The 23,679-nt window shown below is 43.4% G+C and overlaps 1 protein-coding gene across 8 annotated transcripts in view; it reads right to left on the minus strand.

The window, feature by feature from the left end:
- JSRP1 (junctional sarcoplasmic reticulum protein 1) overlaps positions 1 to 23,679 on the minus strand; it is a 99,357-nt gene that overhangs the window by 26,350 nt on the left and 49,328 nt on the right. For 7 of the 8 annotated variants that reach the window (XM_069962512.1, XM_069962506.1, XM_069962508.1 and 4 more), the window contains one exon: positions 1,149 to 1,306. In XM_069962512.1, coding sequence (XP_069818613.1) covers positions 1,149 to 1,290 — 142 coding nt within the window. In that variant the 5' untranslated portion in view covers positions 1,291 to 1,306. Of the gene's footprint in view, positions 1 to 1,148; positions 1,307 to 9,191; positions 9,210 to 23,679 lie in introns of those variants that run through there. The other variant, XM_069962514.1, reaches the window with a different exon arrangement.

Raw genomic sequence — 23,679 nt, forward strand, 5'->3', positions numbered from 1 at the left:
ACCGATCCAGCTTGCTTCGGGGGGGACGTACAACGTGCAACAACCACAGTCGTGAGGAAAGAGCCGTGCCTGGAAGCAGCAGCACAGCGCAAGGATGAAAGTTAGTGCCTAAGAGGGCCATATTATGATGATTGTGTATGCACTTATTATTATAAGCTGCAGATTTTCTGCACACACACCTTACTTATGGTCTGCGCGGGGGGGGTGGTGACCTCCACTAACACTGTTAATATTGTATATAACCAGGCTCAGCATAACACTACCAATGTTGTACATAACCAGGCTGTTTATAACACTGCCAATGTTATATATATATATAACCAGGCTCTGTATATTACACTGCCAATATTGTATATAACCAGGCTGTATATAACACTGCCAATGTTGCATATAACCAGGCTGCATATAACACTGCCAATGTTGTATATAACACTGCCAATGTTGTATATAACCAGGCTCAGTATATAACACTGCCAATATTGTATATAACCGGGCTGTATATAACACTGCCAATGTTGTATATAACCAGGCTGTGTATAATACTACTAGTGTTGTACATAACCAGGCTGTATATAACCAGGCTCAGTATAACACTGTTAATGTTGTATACCAGGCTGTATACTGTATAACACTGTCAATGTTGCATATAACCAGGCTTTATATTACACTGACAATGTTGTAAATAACCAGGCTCTGTATGTAAAACTGCCAATGTTGTATATAACCAGGCTCTGTATACCATCTATTCACATGATGACATCTCAGTTAGGCTGTTAGATATTTAGGATGTTTTAAGTTTTTAGTTTATTGATAAGCTACAATTTACATAGACAGTGCAGAACTGTCGGGGTATATAGTGTATAAAGGGATATAGAGGGCTCCTGACATAGATTGTCCTCCTGGGCACCCTTGGAACAAATCTAATTAACACACTGTCACTCTATACCCGGGCAGCGCCGGGTACATTTTCTAGTATAATATATATACTGTCCTTTTGATTGCAGTTTTGTTGCATTTGTGCAGCAATATTTCAGCGAATTTTGCATTTATGGTAAACTACTGGGAAAATCACAGCAAAGATGTATTAAAAACTCCATGTGTGGACCCAGCTCAATTATCAATCACAAGCATTTGTTTGTAAATCCTACCTTGAAGTACCTGAAAACCCATACTCAGAAGGGCAGCAATAGCAGCTACAGCCAGGCATCTATTAAGAGTAATACCATTCCATGGAGAAAATTCCTCATCTCTCACAGGACTGCCACTTTTCGGCTCTGGCTTCTTTTTCATTATTGTACTTTATATGCTACAAAAAAAAGGATAATATTTCTTACCAATCCTATATGTATTTATTTTAATATTAAATTCCCCTCTGTATTGACTATGGACACTTTTGCACGTTTCCTAAATAAAAAATGATATAGCTTTTTGAATACTCTTCTAAACGTTCTACCATATAGCTGCTACTCAGAGTAAAACTTTTTGCTCTTTCAGTGTTAGATAACCGCAGGGAGTGGTAGGGGGTTATACACGAGCTAAGCTTGTGGATAAGGGATTAGAGAAACCTTGGAGATATAGATAGGAGAACACACAAAACATTGAGAACCATATAGGTTTTGTACCAATATAGAGAGAAAACAGCTAGCTCAATAAGCTGCAAAGGCAAAAGAAAGAAAAAACTTTTAAATAAAGACCTACAAAGAAACATTGTTTTTTTTTTTTTAATTCTTGCCTTGTCTTTATGATGCAAAAAAACTCAATCTTTCCTTTATTACCTGTTCTCTGTTTATAGTCAATTCCTGGCTTTGGCTCAAGAAAAATCTGTCAGATAATCTGTTTGTGTAACAGGGCCCTAGGACAAAACAAAAAAAAAACTGGGGACAAGGTTTACTTTGGAGAGAGTTTCTAGAGAAAAAAACCCAAATTGATGGCCTATCAAAAAGATGAGTCATTAAAAGCTGATGAGTAGAGTTTCGACACCCCCACCAATCAGCATCATTGCACATGCCTTTTCTTTGCATGTCATGCCTTAGTTAGGCTATTCCACCGGACGATTATCGTTCGGTTAAGTATATCTTTGTTTTAAAGCATGATAACTAAAAAAAAAAAAAAAAAAAAAAAAAAGATTGTAAATTGCAAACTTGCTTTATATCATATACCCTACTGATTTAGATTTTGAAAGTTATAATGACAGTGACACTTTAAAGGGGGACTTTCAGCAGGCGACAGTGAGGAGGAAGGTATGTCCTACCTTCCTATTCTGCGCTGGTCCCCCTCTGTTAGTCGGTGTGATCTTTGGCCAGGGGCACTGTTAGGAGCACTGCTCCACTTAGCCCCCACAGCATCATCCAGCCAGCCAGCTCCATTCATAATCTCCCCCCACCCCCACTCCCTATTGTGGCATCATACAAAAAAAAATAAAATAAAAATAAAAATAAAGAGTGTACATGACCATAATAGATGTTTTTACTGTCATGCCATTTTAACCCCTTAAGGACAGAGCCTGAAATGGCCTTAATGACAGAGACAAATTTTATGAATATGACCAGTGTCACTTTAGTCATTAATAACTTCGGGATGCTTTTACCTATCCGGCTGATTCTGAGATTGTTTTCTCGTGACATATTGTACTTTACATTTCTGGTAAATTGGAGTCGATAATCATAACAAATCTTTATGAAAAAAACCCAAATAATGTGAAAAAATGTGAAAAACTGCATTTTTCCAACTTTGAAACTTTTTTGCGTATACAGAAAGTGGTTATACCACATAAATTATATATTAAATAGCATTAGCAACATGTCTACTTTATGTTGGCGGCATTTATTAAACGATCTTTAATTTTTTTTAGACAATAGGAAGCTTAAAACATTAGCAGCAAATTTCCAAATTTTCAGTAAAATTTCAAAATCAGATATTTTTAGGGACCTGTTCAGGTTAAAAGTGTATTTGAGGGGCCTGTATGTTAGAAAGCCCCACAAAGCACCCCATTTCAGAAACTGCACCCCCCACACTCTGCAAAAGCATATCCATAAAGTGTTTTAACCCTTTAGGGGAGTCACAGAAATAAAAGCTAAGTGTGTAAGAAATTTGAAAATTTTAATTTTCTGTGCAGAGATTTTATTGTAATCCAATATTTTTCATAATTATAAACCTATTACCAGAGAAATGCACCCCAATAATTATTGCCCCGTTTCTGCAGTTTATAGAAATACCCCATATGTGGCCCTATTGCGCTATTTGACGCAACCACAAGCCTCAGATACAAAGGAGCGCCTAGTGAATTTCAACGCCTCCGTTATATTTGGTCATTTCTGACTGTACCACTTCAGGTTGGCAGAGGCTCTGGGGTGCCAAAACCTAAAAAACACCCCTAAAGGGACACCATTTAGAAAACTACACCCCTCAAGGAATGTAACAAGGGGTGCGGTGAGCATTTGGACCCCACAGGTGCTTCACAGATTTTCCGAACAATATGGTGTGAAAAAAGAAAAATTTATTTTTTACACTAAAACGTTGTTCTAGCCTTCAATTTTTCATTTTCTTAAAGGGGTAAGAGGAAAAAAAAGACACAAAATGTGTAGCGCAGTTTCTCCCGAGTACGGAAATACCCCACATGTGGCGATAAAGTGCCAAGGGGGCGCAGGACGAGCCTCCAAAGGGAAGGAGCGCCAATTGGCTTTTGGAAGCTGAATTTCACTGGAAAGGATTTCAAGGGCCATGTCGCATTTACAGAGCCCTCGTGCTGCCAAGACACTGGACACCCCCCACAAGTGACCCCATTCTGGAAACTACACCCCTCAAGGAATCTAACAAGGGGCACAGTGAGCATATGGACCCCACTGGTGACGGGCACAAATGTGGAACAATGTGACGTAAAAGTAAAAAATTTCATTTTTTCACTTTCATGGCACAAATGTGCCCGTCATCAAGGGGTCCATATCCTCACTGCACCCCTTGTTAGATTCCTTGAGGGGTGCAGTTTCCAGAATGGGGTCACTTGTGGGGGGTTTCCAGTGTTTTGGCAGCACGAGGGCTCTGTAAATGCGACATGGCGTTCATCATCCATTCTAGCCAAATCCAACCTCCAAAATCCAAATGGCGCTCCTTCCCTTTGGAGGCTTGCCCTGCGCCCACATGGCGCTTTATGTCCACATGTGGGGTATTTACGGACTCGGGGGAAATTGCTCTACACATATTGTGTGTTTTTTTTCTCTTTTAACCCCTTGTGAAAATGATAAATTCAAGGCTAAACCAACATTATAGTGTAAAAAATGTAATATTTCATTTTCACGCCACATTGTTCCACATTTGTGCCCGTCACCAGTGGGGTCCATATGCTCACTACACCCCTTGTTACATTCCTTGAGGGGTGTAGTTTCCATAATGGGGTCACTTGTGGGGGGGTTCAACTGTCTTGGCAACACAGAGGCCTTTTGAATGCAACATGGCCCCTTAAAATCCATTCCATCCAAATCCAGCCTTCAAAAACGAAATGGCGCTCCTTCCCTTCGGAGGCTTACCCTGCACCCGAATGGCGCTTTATGTACACATGTGGGGTATTTCCGTACTCAGGGGAAATTGCTCTACACATTTAGTGGTTTTTTTTAACTTTTAGCCCCTTGTGAAAATGAAAAAATCATGACAAGATTAATGATTTAGAGTAAAAATTTTACAAAAATTAGACTAAATGTTGGTCTAGCCTTGATTTTTTCCATTTCCACAAGGGGTTAAAAAAGAAAATTAACACAAAACGTGTAGGGTAGTTTCCCCTGATTACGAAAATACCCCATATGTGGGCATAATGTGCCATATGGGCACAGGGCAAGCCACCAAAGGGACAGAGCGCCATTTAGAGGCTGGAATGGAGGATGGAGGCCATGTCGCAATTACAAAGCTCCTGTGCTGCCAGGTCAGTAGAAACCCCCGACAAGTGACCCCATTCTGGAAACTACACCCCATAAGGAATCTAACAAGGGGTGCAGTGAGCATATGGACCCCACTGGTGACAGGCACTTACGTAGAACATGTGCCGAGAAAATAAAAAATACCATTTTTTTCATTTTCACGTCCCAAATGTGGCCGTCACTTGGGGGCCATATCCCCACTGCCCCCCTTGTTAGATTCCTTATCGGGTGTAGTTTCCAGAATGGGGTCACTTGTGGGGGGTTTCTACTGTCCTGGCCGCACAGAGGCTTTGTAATTGCATCATGGCATCCTCTAATGGGAATGGCGGCCATACCTATTTAGCTGGGAAAAAGGGACAATTCTAATTTATTTGGGGGTATTAGGGCAATTATTAGTTTATAAGGTTGAAAATGACAGGTGTCCATCAAATTCAACCTGTGTTGATCCAGAGGAAGGCAAAAAAACCCTCGTGAGGCAGACGACAGTAGCCTCATCAATGGGAAAAATTCCTTCCCGACTCCATAATGGCGATCAGAATAACGTGACCCCTGAAATAGGAATAAGGGACAGAATTTAGATAATGTAGAACCCCAGTGACGTGTGGTACGCCTTGGAGCGATCCAGTATGCAGAGGCCGGGGGGATCAGGACAGGCGTCACACTGGAAATGGTGTCCTTCCTGATCCCCCTGTTACGCCACACTCTGCACTTCTTCTGGGGTCTCCTGTTCTCCAGTGTGGGGGACGTCACCTGGAAAATGTTGTCCTGGTGCGATACGGGGTCCTTCATATCCAGAAGCGCTGGGTCCGCTCCATGGCTGCTAAATATTAGGGCTCTATTACTACTTCTGATATGTTCGGATCGTGCCGCAAGCTACAGTAGCTCGGGCAGCGAGGGACCGGAAGAGGGGGTGCTGGTATAAATGTTATCACCGTACAGGTGGTGACCTTTATCCAGCAGTGGGAAGATCAGTTCCCGGACGATCTTCCCACTTGTTCCGAGGATGGGAGGGGGGGGGGCATCTGGGGCTGGATTCGGGTGTTCCTTCCTACATACACTCTAAGGGTACATGCACACTGCGGAATCGCGACAGATAACCCTTCGTGCATTCCGCAGTTGGCACCCGCCGGCGGACTGATGCAGGCGCACGTCTCCGTCCGTGTCATAGACTCCATTCTATGCACGGGCGGATTCCGCTCTCCGTCCAACGTGTTCATTCTTTGGATGGACGACGGAATCCGCCCGTGCATAACATGGAGTCTATGACACGGGTGGAGACATGCGCCTCCATCAGTCCGCCGGCGGGTGCCAGCTGCGGAATGCACGTACCCTAAATCTGTAAGTGTACCCAGAGGTACTCTCACAGAGTTTGTAGAATTTCACACCATACCGTCATCTCTTATTGGGACGGTACTGGCGGAAAAGACGTGTCTGGGGGGCAGCGTACGCTACGCTACCCCCAGACACGTCACTGGATGATGAGGATGAATGGAGGAAAGAACGATCCCCCCCATTCATCCTCACTGGCTGTTTCGGTGTCGGAGGCAATAATAACGTATCCCTCTGACACCGAAAACACCCTGGGGGCCATCTTTATATGGGGACTAGTATATGGGGTATGTAGTGGTGTAGTGTCAAACTTTATTCAATGTAGTGTGGTGTAATGTAGTGTTTTTTACGTGTTTTTTTTACAGTAAGTATAAAAAAAATCTACGGCAACAAAGGCGTTGCTGATAAATGCCGCACTTATGTGCGGCACTTATAAGCAGACCGTGGCAGTAGAATATAGAAAAAAAACACCCTACGCCAAAAAGGAGGAGTTGCTGATTAGCAGCTAATCAACACTCAGCGGCGATAGGGTGCGGAAAATAGAAAAAAAAAAATTGGGGAAAAAAAAAAACACTTTTTCTATATTCTGAATATCCCTGTAGCTGCTGATAAGTGTATTACACATATCAGCCGCTAGGGGGCAGCAGAGCGCAAAATCCGGAAAATGACGAGGCTGGAGCCGAAAATAGCCGAAAGAAGACGACGAGGACCGCCGGAAAGACCCGAAGACCGAACGGAATGACGGAGGACGCCCGAACCCGGAAGCCGCCGATCAGGAGCCCGGGACAGGTGAGTAATGTACAAATACCTGCTCTGGACCCCTCGGCTACCTAGCTGAGGGGTCCAGGGCAGGTATTTACTATTTTGTGGGACTCTGATCGCCGTGCCACCGGCCCGATCGCCGTGAACGGCCGGCCGTTCACGGCGATCGGGCCGGTGGCACGGCGATCAACATTACTTTTTACAGTAATCGGACAGCACCGACCGCCATTTTTTTCCGGGTCATCGGGTCACCGATGACCCGGAAAGGTTCCGATCGGCGCTATTGGCTGATCTGAATTGATCAGCCTATAGCAGCGATCGTAAGCACGGGGGGGTGTTAACCACCCCCCGTGCCGAGAAGCTATGATGGCCTGCTATGATTTATAGCAGGCCATCTTCCCCGACCGCTGTGTGTGAACACGCAGCGATCGGGGAAACATCGGGCGTAAATTTACGCCCTGATGCGCTAAGTACCAGGGCGCCAGGGCGTAAGTTTACGCCCGATGTCGTTAAGGGGTTAAGCATCTTCTTTTACAACAACTTGGTGTCTGAGTCATTGAAGGAGTCTATTAACAAGCCATAGTATTTTTAGCATCTACTTACAGCATATCTTGTTGCAATCTGGCAAGACATTTAAAAGTGACTTTTAAAGTACTTTCAAAATAAACAGTGTCCACAGTATCTTAAAAGGAGTCAAACCACCAGCATTAAAACAAAATAATTAGAGATTAGTGAATCGCTCATCTAAATGAAGAGCTTCATTTAATCCGTGCTCCGCTCATCGAGCCAATTGCCTTTAAGCGTTGCTCCGCTCCCTGCCACTCCTCCTTGGATGCCAGTAAAAGCTGGATCCAATCCTGGGAAACTTCTCCCATTTTCCCAGGATTAGATCCAGCTTTTCTCTGGCATCTTGGGTTGAGCGGCAGAGATCGGAGCAAAATTTGTCCTCTTTTGCCCCTACCCCTGTGTATACATAGCTCGCCACATGAAAAGCAATTTCTACAAAATAACACAAAGTAATAATGCTCACTGGTCAGGGTAAGTTCAGATTTTGAGGCACAATACAATGTCAGCAACCCGACTGTAAAGCTTCTTTAAGTCGAAGGAACTTTTGACTATCTATAAACCATATTTTCTGGCATATAAGACAACGCCTAACTTTTCCAGTTAAAATATAGAGCTTGGGATATACTTGCCGTAAAAAATGACTCCTCCTCCATCGCAAACCAATAAAAAATTGATAGAAAACATCAGACAGCAGCAAGATGTGAGAGGCAAAGAAGGAGGTACAATAATACTGGTAGGAAACAGGGGCGGGTGAAAGAGGTGTGTTTTTCTACCGTATCTCTTTTTTTTCCATACTCCGGACGCCTGCAGCTTGTGCTGCCCATCATATGGTCACCGCATATGGTAGCGATGCGGTTATTTTTTTAGCTCTCCCCACCGTATGCGGTGACCACAGATTCTCCAGTCCGAAGTTTTTCCGCACCCGCACTTTTAAGACGACCCCTGACTTTTGAGAAGATTTTCCTGGGTTAAAAAGTAGTCTTATACGCAGGAAAATACAGTATATAACATTTTTTTTTTTTTAAAGAGGATTATCTTTGTTTTACAGCAAAAAAATTCTTGGTTTTGTTTTCGCTCAAGGAAACTTTAAATTGACTTTCAGCCTAAATAGCAAAAAACTTAGACAGTATTGAACTATAATTTCTTTAACCATAGGGTACATTCACATGTACAGGATCTGCAGCTGATTTGATGGTGCAGATTTGAAGTTGCAGTATCAAAGCAAATCTGCGCCAACAAATCTGCTGCAGATCCTGTACGTGTAAACCCACCCTTAGGCAATGTTTACACATAGTATTTCTGTCAGGTTTTTTTCAACTAAAACCATGAGTGGGTTAAAAAACACAGAAACTGTGCAAATCTTTCTATTAATATTTTGCCCTGTCGGTCCCAGTCCTGATTTTGGTTGAGCAAACACTGACGGAAATGTGTAAACATAGCCTTAGGATGCCTTCACATTAGTGAGTTTGCAACAGTTTTCACGTTGCGAGTTTCACAGTGAACTCCGCAGAGATAGTCAGTACCCCTATAGTCTATGGCCCCGCATTCTCGCTGCATAAATGTACAGAGCCATGTTTAACTATTTAGCTGCCGTGCCAGTAAAAATATTAAACAGCCCATGCTTACCTGGCTATACTCCCTCGTTGCACTCCTGCTTGAGTCTCCGGGTCCTTGCTCACTGACAGCCTGCTTAGACAACCAGTGTGCTGTCCCACCATAGCCAGTGGATGGTAAGAATGGTCTGCCTCTACATTCTTGCAGCAGAATGACAATCAGCAGCGAAAATGCTGGACCACAGACTAGCATGGTACTGAATATCGCAGCGGATTTCACTGCAAAACTTGCAATGTAAAAGTCATGCAAACTGGCCAGGGCTATGCCCTTACAATACAATGTATGAACATAGTGGAACAGCAGTTTTTTTGCATTCAATGTTGGAACAGGATGCTGTTTAACTCATACCTGTAAAAAAAAACCAGTTATCAGTTCAGACCCCAATCACCAGAACAAGCCAAGAAAAGAACACATTTAGTGCATTCTCACATGACCTAGACAGACTGATGTACTGCTATGGGGCCTTACCGGTCAGACAGACACAAAACAGGGAGAAAAATACAAGATATTGCTCGTCTGTCCTCACTGTCCTTTAGCATGATTTTTTTTTTTTACTAATGTACAATTAATTTTTCTTTCCCTCTAGGCAATATAAGTAAAGGCCAAGTTACACAGGATGATTAACTGCCCAAATGGCAGATATCGCCCTGTGTGATAAAGACAATGGTCATCTGAGAAGCCAATCATTGGCTGATTGTTGTCTTTCAGCAGGTTTAAAATTCATTGGCCACCAACCGCACTTCGCTCTGTGTAATAGGAGGTGCACGGTCAACAGCTGATGCAACAGTATACAGACAATAAGTAATACCAGTCTACACTCCTGTGTCCTCTTGGCTTCTCCCTGATCCCCACAGCCACTGCCGATGCACCTGAGGCCATCTCTAAAGTGCCACTGATTGACTGGCTGGCCTGTCACTGCAGAGACATGTCAGCAGCGGCTACAGTGAGAAGCCAGGAGGACACTGGAGAGCTTGGACATGTAAAAGTACTGCTTTATTATTTTCGATACACGCAGCAAGGGGAACATCACTAACCATCTAGAAGATCAGCACTCGCTTACAGCTAATGTTGGGCCATATAATACTTTTGGAAGTTTCTTGTATTGTTTTATATGCCTGTATCTTCATTCTTAATAATGGTTTTCTGTTTGGAAATTAAGGTGGTTATGTTTAGATTAAAGGGGTAGTGCGGCGCTAAGAAATTATTCACAAAATAAACACACATTACAAAGTTATACAACTTCTTAATGTATGTCATGTATGTGAATGGCCCCCTTCCCCGTGTTCCCCGACCCCCGCCCATGTACCCGGAAGTGTAGTGCAGTATACATACCTGATCCGTGTCAACCGACCCCGGCAAAGACGTCATCTTCGGGAGGCCGGCCGACCCGCTCCTGCCGTCCCCCCTCCGCCGCGTCATAACTATGCTCAGCCAATCGCGGCCACATCATCAGCTGCTCAGCCGCGATTTGCTTAGCACATCAAATCCAGAAAAATTGCAATAAAAAGTGATCAAAAAGTCGCATATGCACAATCAAGGTACCGATAGAAAGAAAACATCATGGCGCAAAAAATGGCACCTCACACAGCCCCATAGACCAAAGTATAAAAGCGCTATAAGCATGGGAATAGAGAGATTTTAAGGAACATTTGTTAACAATGGTTTGAAGTTTTTACAGGCCATCAGATAAAAGTTATACATGTTATATATCGTTGTAATCGTAACAACTTGAGGAATATATATAACAAGTCAGTTTTACCCCAGGTTTTGCAGTGTACTTTATGAAATAATTCAGCCTGTCATTGCAAAGTACAATTAGTGGCGCAAAAAATAAGGGTTCATGTGGATTTCTAGGTGAAAAAAATGCAACTGCTATGGCCTTATAAGCACAAGGAGGAAAAAACGAAAACGCAAAAATCGAAATTGGTCCGGTCTTAAAGGGGTTAATTTATTTGATTCTATGTGAGCTGATGTCCTTTTCCTTTAAAGGGGTAGTGCTGGCCGCCCTCTGCCGCGTCATCAGCTACCCAGCCGCGATTGGCTGAGCATAACTGTGCTCAGCCAATCACGGCTGAGCAGCTGATGATGCGCACGCGTCATCAGCTGCTCAGCCGCGATTGGCTGAGCACAGTTATGCTCAGCCAATCGCGGCTGGGTAGCTGATGACACGGCAGAGGGCGGCCAGCACTAGGGATGGTCGGAGCGGTTCGGCTGTCCGTCCGAAGATGACAGAGCACTACACTTCTGGGTCTGGTGCGGGTGGGGGGAAACACGGGGAAGGGGGCGATTCACTAACATAACATACATTACAAAGTTGTATAACTTTTTAATGTGTTATTTAGTGAATAATTGTTTAACGTTGCACTACCCCTTTAAGAGCTCCACTTTTATAAAGGTTTAGTTCTAAATATATACATAAAAATTTCCCTTTGTTTTTTTCAGCTCTAGTGGATGAAAAGACAGGAGTGGGCATATTTTTCTCCAAGCTGATCAATTTTGTTTTATCTGGGACGCACAGTGATCCAGATGGCAGTTATCTGCTGGTGACCGGAGCATTGCAAGGTTCTTCTGTCTCCTTTCTGTCTTCTATCTATTTATCTTTCCATATGCAAATTACACCTAGCAATCATCTGTTATCTGATTGGCTGTCTGCTTTCTTAATGACATCACAGAGGGATATCAGCCGCACATGATGTCATACATGAATGATAAGGCGTTGCAGATCTCAGAACTCTTCAGAGTTGGAGTAGGAGTTTAGGTGTAAGTAAGTATCTCCCCCTCCCCCACCCTATGCTGAGCCCTCTGCCCCCCAAGTCTCACATAGTAGAGAACTTACATTGGTGAGTGATCTGCTAGATCCATAGAAACACCAAGAAGCTGCACTAAAAGCAACATTTCTTCTTTCTTTCTCAGGTTCTTGTGTTGATCACAATGTCTATGAAGGGCCTGTTCACATTGTCACAGTCTCTATAAATCTCCACTGCAGTCACCAGGACACCATGTGTCAGCCTCTAGGGGGCGCTGCACCCATTACAGACACATTTACTTCCTCCAATCTCCACAATCTATATCATAAAAATGAAAGTCTGTCCATCTGTCTGTCGTCTAGAGATTTCCAAATGCCTGAACCGTTTGACCCCAAATTTGGCAGGCAGATACATTGGGTGCCTGGGAAGGTTATAGCGAAGGTCCCCGCCAGATGTACAGGAGGGGAGGGGGAGGGGGAAGAGCACCCCATAGAAATGAATGGGAAAATCTCCACACTGCACACACAGGTGATATAATTAGCACTGCAGCTCTCCAGTAGAAATGGCAGTTGGAAGCCTTAGCAACAAATAGGATTACTACTTTCATTTTCAAAGAAAGCTGGAATCTGATTGCTTGCTAGGGCCAGCTGTCTGACAACAGCTCCACAGAAATATATGGTAGACCCCCTACTCCAGTGTTTCTCAACTCCAGTCCTCAAGACCCACCAGCAGATCATGTTTTGAGGATTATAACTATAGTCAGTGCACCAGTAACTGCCACTGCTGTTTGTTGTAACTGCCACAGCTGTTTGTTGTATGGGATATCAGCAAAACATGACCAGTTGGTGGATCTTAAGGACTGGAATTGAGAAACACGGCCCTACTCCAACTATACAGTACAGGTATACAGGACCCCATAACTATATGGTACAGGTACACAGAACCCTCAAAACTATACCTAGAGTGTATAGTTTTGGGAGTCCTGTATATACCTGTAGTGTATACAGGATTCCCAAAACTATACACTACAGGTATACAGGACCCCCAAAACTATACACTACAGGTATACAGGATCCCCCAAACTATACACTACAGGCATACAGGACCTCCACCAACTATATACTACAGGTATACAGGACGCCCCCCCAAAACTCTACACTACAGGTATATAGCACCTTCACCAACTATATACTACAGGTACACAGGATCCCCAAACTATACACTACACCTCCACCATCTATACATTAAAAGGTATAAAGGACCCAACTCTGCACTACAGGTATACAGCACTTCAACAACTATAAATAAAAGGTATACAGAACCCCCAAACTATACAGTGCAGGTATACAGGACCCCCACCACCACACACACACTACACTAAAGGTATACAGCACCTTCACAAACGTTACATAACAGGTATACAGGACCCCCAAACTATACAGTACAGGTGTACAGGACTCCCAATAAACTACAGGTATACAGGACCCCATAACTGTATGGTACAGGTATACAGGACCCCACGAACTATACAGTACAGGTATACAGGACCTCCACCAACTATATACTACAGGTATACAGGACCCCCAAAACGACACTACAGGTATATAGCCCCCCAACTATAAATTACAGGTATACAGGGCCCCCCTCAACTGTACACTACAGGTATACAGCTCCCCCACCCCAACTATACACTACAGGTGTACAAAAATTCCACTAATTAACTCATATGAAACAATATCTTTAAGACGATTGCAGTTTCCTGTTAAGCACCATTTGCAATGCCAATAAACAAGGCCCACGCCTGATCACTGCATGTTTTCCACATGAACAATTGTATGCTGCTGCTCCACAGTTTTATCAGGTAAAAATCGTTATGTCAATGCACCTGGCAATAACACTGCCAATGTTGCATATTACCAGGCTGTATTCAACACTGCAAATGTTGTATATAACCAGGCTGTATAAAACACTGCCAATGTTGTATATAACAAGGCTGTATGTAACACTGCGAATGCTGTATATAACCAGGCTGCATATTACATTGCCAATGTTGTATATAACCAGGCTCTGTATAACACTACGAATGTTGTATATTACCAGGCTGTATATAACACTGACAATGTTGTAGATAACCAGGCTGTATACAGTCTGATCACATGACATTTCGGTTTGATTTTTAGGAAGTTTAAAGTTTTTAGTTTATTTCTAATGTGCATAAGCTACAATTTACATAAACAGTGAAGAACCGTCATGTAAATAGGGCTCCTGGTGATTTCCCCTTAAACAAAAATACAAGGGCACAGATTGGCCTCATGGGAGACCTTGGGACAAATCTAATTAACACACTGGCACTTTATACCCGGGCAGTGCCGGGTACATTTTCTACTTATTCATATTTCTAACCATGAAGATATTTGATGGATTAGAGATTGGGGAGATTTATCCTGCTGTCCTATAGTAAGATGCTTCTCATTGCCCCTAGCAACCAGATCTTCCATAGCAACCAATCACAACTCAGCTTTCATTTTACCAGAGCAATGTGAGAAATAAAAGCTGAGCTTTGATTGGCTGCTGTGGGCAAAAAGGAGAATTTTACTGTAAAATATAGAGCCATAAATCTCCTGCAAGGTTACCTGCTGTGTGTTTCTGGTGCTGCCCCCTGCTGGTCTCCATCTGTTTCTGCTGTGCTGCAAGTTGTTCTATCTCTATCTATCTATGTGTAGTGGAAGCGAGTGGCACTACAAGTTGCAGCGATGCAGGTGCCAGCTAGCTTGGTCCAGAAAACGAACCTTAGTCCAAATAGCAAGTGATGACCAGCGGCACACCAGTTACGTGGAATCAAACGTGAAGATTTATTGTGGATCAAAACATCTCAACAGGTGCAACACAGTGTAGCACGTTTCGGCGGGGATCCGCGATTTTCAAGTGCCTTGAAAATGGCGGATCCCCGCCGAATCGTTGTGCTAGACTGTGTGTTGCACCTGTTGAGATGTTTTGATCCACAATAAATCTTCATGTTTGATTCCACGTAACTGGTGTGCCGCTGGTCATCACTTGCTATCTATTTATCTATCTATTTATCTATCTATCTATCTATCTATCTATCTATCTATCTATCAAGAGTAACAGCTGAAATCTTCCAATGACACTAACTTGCTTTACCCTGTTTTATCATTACAGAAATGGTCTACTGTGTGCGACTTGTAAGTATCACATTCAACCAACCCCCCACCATCCTACCCTTTAACTATTGGTTATTGATAAATCTTTATCTTTAGCTGCATTTTGTGTTACTTCCATTGTTGCTGCTCATATTAAAATTATTCGGATCATCTCAAACAGGGAAGGGGCAGGGTTGTCTTTCCCATTGGACAGGAGGGTAGGCTTGATATTTAGGAGCAATATAAGTGCTATTATGGAGTGGGGGGGGGGGCAAGGAGCAGCTAACGATTGTCTGGGTGGCGCATGGAAAACAGCAGCGGTCTAGTGCTGCCGCTCCTATTACACAGAGCAATGGCCAGCAGACTGTTGCTATCGTTATCGAGACTTTGGCTCATGCAGAAAGGTAACGATCAGCTGACATTATGCATGTTGGCTGAACGTTGCCTTTCTGCATGAGCTATTACACCAAACGATTATTGTCTGGAACAACTAGTTATTGGCCAAGTAGGGCTGATAATCACATTACGTAATAGGACCCATAGGGGTCCCCTCTGCTCTCTGAACTGACTGTAAAATATTGACTGACACACAAAGCAGCGATGAGCAATTCGCTCCTCTGTCTGTCAATGTCATTCTCTCTTGCAAGAATGTGGCCTCGGCCCGCACCGCAGGGACCTGTCTTCCCCACCCAGCCCACCCCCACCCCTGCTGCTCTTACTAGAGTCAGCGCTTCACAAATCCCTGAGACAAGAAGCTGTCAGACCCATGCACCGCACCATTGTATCATCATAATGCGTGTGCGCCGGATGGGGTCTCAAAAACAATGAGAGAGTATAGCCTAGAGCAGAGATGGGGAACCTTCGGCCCTCCAGCTGTTTGGAAACTACAATTCCCATCATGCATGGACAGCCAAAGCTTCAGCTAAAGTGTCAGCTTAGTATGGTACATGTCTGAAGTGAGCCTTCCAGGTGGCATCAGCACCCAGGAAGTGCGGGCCCCCTGCTCTTGGGGGGCCCACTTAGTCACTGGATGCTGTGCCCGGCCAGGGCTGGTTCTCCTCTCTTCTCTCTCTGCCTGCACGCTGCTGCTGACACCCCCTCCTGTACTCCACTGTCCGGCATACCTTGTGTGAGGAGGAGAGGAGAGAGCATGTGGTGACAGGGCAGTAGGGATCCTGCGGGTTTATGGCTGCCAGGGACAGGACTGTGAAGTGGAGCAACAGCAGCGGCTCTGACAGTGAGTGCTTAATGTCAGTGTGTCAGGGTGGTGGCAGTTGTAGGATAAAGGGTGGACTATGGAAGAGAAAGCACAGAGCCCTTACCCTCTGATGTTGATGTTTGATTTTAAGTTTATGCCTTTTTTTGCCAATAACTGTGCCCCTCCCCCCTTCAGCATGGATGGTTTTTTTCTCTTTCATCTCCCCCCTAAGGAGCCACATACAGTACATGTATCCCACCTGTGCAACCACATACAGTACATGCACCCCATCTGTGCCTCACCAGTGGTTAAGAGCCCATGTGTTCTATCCCCTATTAGTGCTGTTCTGGGGACACCGCCACACTCTGAGCTATATATTCTGATTTCCCACAAAGCATCCAGTGTACAATGCACACAGGACCCTCCAAGTACAACAGCTGCAAACAGTACAACTCCCAGCATTTACTGCAGTCTGAAGCTCTCAGGATATGCTGGGATTTGAAGTACAAATGAGTAGACAACTCAAGGGGTTGTCCCCTCAGAAACTACAACTCCCAGCATTCTCTTAGGGCTTCATAAGTGTAAGGCTTTCTGAGAGTTGTAGTTATTGTTATTCTGGATATACAGGATGGGACAAGGTCAGCATGTCACTTCTGACGGGTTCTTTATTTGGGTGCCCCATAATAATTTCTATTGGTGGGCCACAGGTACCCCGGTCCCACACTGGGGCCTGCACAGACTGCAGTACAATCCTTTAGTGGTCCCTGGCATCTGTGCTGCGCTGTAGGGCCCACCAGAGAAACCAGGACACATGTACCGGATATCCGGGTGTACATATGTGTGCGCCTTTAGGCTATGTTCACACTACGTAAGTTTCCAGCCGTAGCGCACTCCGTGAATATGCGGCCAGAGATTTACGTAGTTTGCGTACAATGCAAAGTATACGATCTATGGCTGCACAGTTCACACTACGTACGAACTTATGCCCGGATCGTATGTGGCGCCGTAAAAAATGAACCAGACCATTTTTTCGGGACGGAAATGCTGTAACTTACGCCCGTAGCGTAACATGCGGTCCCATACGGAGTGGTGATTTCTTCTTTTTTCACACTTTGATTTGCCGATCCAAAAGGTTCTGTGGGGTGTCCGGGGCTAGCCGAAGATATCCAAGTAAAATACCGCTGTCAGATCGCTACGTACGCCGCTCGGGAAGCGTACGTAGCTTACGGCGTAAGTTCGCGGACCGTACGTAGCCGGCCGCAACTTGCGTAAATTCCGGCCGCGAAAAATATGTGGCCGGACATATACAAAGTGTGAACATAGCCTTAAGGCAGAAAGTAGGAGATATGAATAAGTTATGGGGGCACAAACACATTTTTTGCACAAGGGCCTTTTGCAGTCTGTGTCTGCCCCTTTGTCTTACTATGCACCAAACACAGGTCAGGTAAAATTTTTCCCAAGGCATGCTTTGAACACTTGCTTCCCATTTTGTGGGTCAGCTTATATTTGCTGGGGACACAAATTGGCACTGGATGCGACCTTGGGTTATATGACCCTTGAAAAAGGAAACGGTACAGTTCCGAAACACGTTGGGTCTTTTTAAATTTTTTTTATAGTTTTACATTATTCATCTGGTCACCATTAGTCGGACCTGCGCCTGGATCCCCGTTGTTGGAGTTTGGTGGTGTTTTTCCTTATTATTCCCTTGGTGGAGTTCGGGAGTGGCTGCGGTTTGCAGGTTTATACTTTTCATGCTATTCCGAGAGTTGTGGCTCCTGTTCAGCACAACTCTATCAGGTGAGGGTTACCATATTCTATCCCTTCACCCCCTTTTGTCCAGCTGATCCGCGCCATGGAGTGCTGTCCCTGTTTTTCTTTTACCCTGGATATAAAGATTGGTGAAGCACCTAAAAGTCCTGACTATATTAGGCTTGAGCTGAGCTAGACTTCTTCATGTGTATGATTTTGTTGATGAATGGCGGTCAGCTAATACGACATCTCTTATTCACGTATTGATCATATCCTTTTATCCTTGCAGCTTTCTTTCAATTTATCTAATTCTAAAATTATTCTTACAACCTGGTCTGAACATGACCCAGTCTTAGTTACTTTAGATTTTATTTGGGTGACCCCCTACTCGTTTGCCTTGGAGGTTTAATGAAACCCTTTAACTAATGACTTTGACTAATTCCTCCTCCTGTAGGAAAATAATGGCCTTTTTCCGAATTAATGTGGCTCAGGATACTTCTCCGTTTATACATTGGGAAGCATATAAGGCAAGCTTGAAAGGTAAATTGTTAAAGCAGCACTATCAGCAGGTTCAGCCCAGAGAACCTGCTGATATGCCCTAGAAGCTGCTTACCTAAGCAGCAGATAGCCGTTACTAACGTTTTCCTCCTCCCCACATTCCTGAGGAATCCCCTATTTGCCCCTATGCAAGTAAGGTGCTTAGGAGCATTTGAGGCGTCTCCCTGTTGCTCCGAGCCTCCTGCTCACTCATGCTGTCAGCCAGTATCTGCTGTACTGTCAGCCAGTATGTGCCAGAGGACTTATCTGCAATGAGATATAGTTGAATCTCCTAGCCTGTGTAGGAGCTGTGGTATAGGGGTGACTCACCTGTCTAGAGAACAACAGCTTTTTTTTAATACAATGATGAGAAAAATAAAAATCTATATATTTATTTTCTCATCATTGTATAAGCGAGAAGTTTAAAACAGATTTGTACCTGATTGGGAATTCTTTGCACTTTAAATCACAAAAATGATACAATAATGAGAAAAAAAATATATATAACTATATTTAATTTCCATCAGGATAATTGAACCTAAGAATGAACTGCTGTATTCTCTAGACAGGTGATTTACCACAGCTCCAACACATTTGGGCTCAGAGATTCAACTATATCTGTTTCTTTCAGACACCATCTGCCTACATAGGACTGATCTGCAATCAGAGACACTAACTGACAGCTGAGTGAGCAGGAGGACAGGCAGCAGAGATTATTCATAAAGGAGAGGGAGGAGAAAGCAGTGGTGAGATGTGCTAGAGTACAGCCCAAACGTGGAGGCACAACTCCTCTTTGACTCTTCATTTTAGTAGGAGTGCTGAGATTGTTGTACCTTTTGGTAATTTGTCTGTGCAGTGGATTATGCACAACCACCAAGAACAAATCACAAGCCATACTAACCCTCCCTTACTCCACCTGATGTATGATTTTCTACTCCACAATCAAGGCTTGTTTGTTTTATTCCAGTGGGAGGCAGTATGCACAGTTAATGTTTTCTGCCGACAACCTCTTTATAATCATCTAGTGAAATACATAAAAAAGGGGTAATCGCCTGCTGCGGTTTCAACCATTGCCAAGTCTCTGCTGCCACAGCAGTGACCAGACAGTTATTGGCTGACTGAACAAAACTAAAGTTGTGTTCCTCCAGCATTGACAAGCCTTCCTTTGTTTAAAAAATTCTACTTCATTAGTGATGGCTAAAAACAGGTATGTGTGCACACTGTGCACAGTATACTTATTGAGGTCTGCTCCACCCGGTACCTGTTTCACTTTCCCTTAAACAATAAAAGCAGTGAGCGGATTTGTTTTTTTCCTATCACTTATTAGATATGCAGGTTTGTAGAGATATCACCAGGAAGTGGTGCGAAGACTGGATATGAGCAGTACAGCATCCGTGGGAAATTGGGAGCGACAATATCTATTTTCTTTTTACACCATTGACCTTTTTAAACGCCTTTTACACTGACTGATTAGTGGGCAAATAAGTGTTGCTCCAAACAATCAGCCTTTGTAAATGGGCCAGTGATCAGTCAACAAATGAGCAAACTCTTGTTCATAATCTGATTGAAAACAGGTGAAGTTTGTCCAACAGTGATAAATTCAAATTAACTACATAAATGATGCGAAAGCTATGTGAAGGCTCAGCAAATGATCACTGCTCATTTAGATCAACCCCTAATCTATGATAAAGGGAACCACAATGTAATTCTTCTTCCTGTATAGCCTATATTAACTAGAAGTCTTTTCATTTTTCTAAACCTATGAGTATGATAACTTGTAAGTTTCCTTCATTGGTCTACGTAAAAAGACCAGAAATCAGCCAATGATCGTTCACCGGCTGATTGGATCTTTTGTGCAACCCACTAAATGCACTGAAATGCAAATGTTATCAGCCAACAATAATAATCTGAATGGGCCGTGCTAATGATGCATCAATTGTTCATGCCTCAATTTAAGGAGAAGTCCAGAGAAAATTTTTATTAAGGTATTGTATTGCCCCCCACCCCCACCCCCAAAGTTATACAAATCACCAATATACACTTATTACGGGAAACGCTTTTGAAGTGCTTTTTTCCATGCACTTACTACTGCATCAAGGCTTTACTTCCTGGATAAAATGGTGATGTCACAACCCGACTACCAGAGCTGTGCGGGCTGTGGCTGCTGGAGAGGATGATGGCAGAGGGATGCTCAGTGTCCCTCCAGTGCCCTGTGTCCCTCTGCCATCATCCTCTCCAGCAGCCACAGCCCACACAGCCCTGGGAGTCAGGTCGTGACATCACCATTTTATCCAGGAAATGAAGCCTTGATGCAGTAGTAAGCGCAGGTAAAAAAGCACTTCATAAGCGTTTCCCATAATAAGTGTATATTGGTTATTTGTTTAACTTTTGGGGGCAATACAATAATTTAATGAAAATTTTCTCCGGACTTCTCCTTTAAGACTGAACAGTCTAAGAATCTGACAGATTTATTAACCCCTTGCCTCCGCAGCCTGTTTTGTCCTTAATGACCAGGCTCATTTTTCAAAATCTGACCTGTCTCACTTTAAGCGCTTATAGCTCAGTGATGCTTTAATGTATGCTAGCGATTCTCAGACTTTTTTTTTCGTCACATATGGCACTTTATATTAGTGGCAAAATTTGGTCACTACTTTGTGTGTTTTTTGTGAAAAACATCAAAATATTATGAAAAATTAGGAAATTTTGCATTTTATGAACTTCTGAAATTGTCTGCTTCTAAAAAAGGAACTCATAGCACATAAATTAGTTACTGAATCACATTATAAATATGTCCTCTTTATTCTGGCATAATTTGGGAAACATATTTTACTTTTTTAGGGTGTTATGGGGCTTAGAAATTTATTAGCAAATTATCACATTTTATGAAAGTTTCCAGAACTGATTTTTTTAGGGACCAGTTCTTTTTTTAAATGGATTTAGAAGTCTGGTATCCTGAAAACCCCCATAAGTGACCCCATTTAGGAAAATAGACACCTTAAAGAATTAATCTAGGGTTATAATAAGCATTTTAACCCTACAGGGGCTGGAGGAAAGTATTCACAATTAGGCCGTAAAAAAATCGAAAATGAAAATTTTCCAATAATATATACATTTAGATTAAAGTTTCTCATTTTCAAAAGGAACATGAGAAAAAAAGCATGCCAAAATCTGTAACGCAGGTTCTACTGAATACAATGGTACCCCATATGTGGGCGTAAACCACTGTATGGGCACACAGCCGGACTCGGGAAGGAGCGCCAATTAGCTTTTTTAATGCAGATTTTGCTGAAGAAATTTCGGAGCGCCAGGTGCGTTTGCTGTGCCCCTGTAGTGTCCGCAGAACAGAATCCCCCCAAAAGTCACCCCATTTTCGAAAGTACACCCCTCAAAGAATTCATCTTTGGGTAGGATGAGCATTTTGACCCCACAGGTATTAGAGGAAAGTATTCAAAATTAGACAGTAAAAATGAAAAACATGAATTTTTCCAGTAATATGTTCGTTTAGTTTAAAATTTCTCAATTTCACGAGGAACAAGAGAAAAAAAGTACCGCAAAATTTGTAACGCAGGTTCTCCTGAGTACAACGGTACCCCATATGTGGGCATAAACCACTGTATGGGCACACAGCCGGGCTCAAAAGGAAGGGAGCGCCAATTAGCATTTTCAGTTCAGATTTTGCTGAAGTAGTTTCTGAGCGCCAGGTGCATTTGCAGTGCCCCTGTAGTGTCCGCAGTCACCCCATTTTGGAAAGTACACCCCTAAAAGAATTCATCTTGGAGTGTGGTGACCATTTTGACCCCACAGGTATTAGAGGAAAGTATTCAAAATAAGACAGTAAAATTGAAAAACTCGAATTTTTCCAATAATATGTTCGTTTAGTTTGAAATTTCTCAATTTCACTAGGAACAGGGGAGAAGCTGCATGCCCAAATCTGTAACGCAGGTTCTCCTGAGTAGAACGGTACCCCATATGTGGGCATAAACCACTGTATGGGCACTAGGGATGTCACGATACCAGAATTTTGAGTTCAATACCAATACTAGCTTTCTTTTCGATACTCGATACTAATTCGATACTAAATAAAGTTTGAAAAAAATATGTAAAAATACAAATATAATATTTTTTTTGAAAAAAGGGAACAGGGATTATTAGAACCTTTATGATGATTTTTTTTTAATTTAAACTTTTTTTAACACTTTTTAATTCCCCTCTACCATGCAGCATACCTTCCTGTGCACAACAACTCCCAGTATACCTTCTTATGCACTACAACTCCCAGCATACCTTCTTGTGGCGATTTGTAGTGCACAAGCGGGTATGCTGGGAGTTGTGGTGCATAAGAAGGTATGCTGGGAGTTGTAGTACACAAGGAGGTATGCTGGGATGTTGTGTCGGTAGGCTGCTGCTGCACAACTGCAACTTTCAGCATACCTCCTTGTGCACTACAACCCTCAGCATACCTCCTTGTGCACTACAAATCTCAGCATACCTCCTTGTGCACTACAACCTTCAGCATACCTCCTTGTGCACTACAAATCTCCAGCATACCTCCTTGTGTACAACTCCCCACAAGAAGGTGTGCTGGGAGTTGTAGTGCACAAGAAGGTATGCTGGGAGTTGTAGTGCACAAGAAGGTGTGTTGGGAGTTGTAGTGCACAAAAAGGTGTGCTGGGAGTTGTAGTGCACAAGAAGGTATGCTGGGAGTTGTAGTGCATAAGGAGGTATGTTGAGGGTTGTAATGCACAAGGAGGTATGCTGGGAGTGGCAGTTGTACAGCAGCAACCTCCTGACACAACTTCCAGCAGCACAACTTCTTGTGCACTACAACCCCCAGCATACCTCATTGTGCACAAAGAGATATGCTGGGGGTTGTAGTGCACAAGGAGGTATGCTTTTGGGAGTTGTAGTGCATTAGCAGCCTCCTGACACAACAACTTCCAGCAGCATACCTCCTTGTGCACAACAACTCCCAGCATACCTGCTTGTGCACTGCAACTCCCCACAAGAAGGTATGCTGGGAGTTGTAGTGGACAGAGGTATGCTGGGAGTTGTTGTGTCAGGAGGCTGCTAATGCACTACAACTCCCAGCAGCATACCTCCTTGTGCAC

The sequence above is a fragment of the Dendropsophus ebraccatus genome, chromosome 3 (assembly GCF_027789765.1).
Source record: "Dendropsophus ebraccatus isolate aDenEbr1 chromosome 3, aDenEbr1.pat, whole genome shotgun sequence".
Taxonomy (NCBI): Eukaryota; Metazoa; Chordata; class Amphibia; order Anura; family Hylidae; genus Dendropsophus; species Dendropsophus ebraccatus.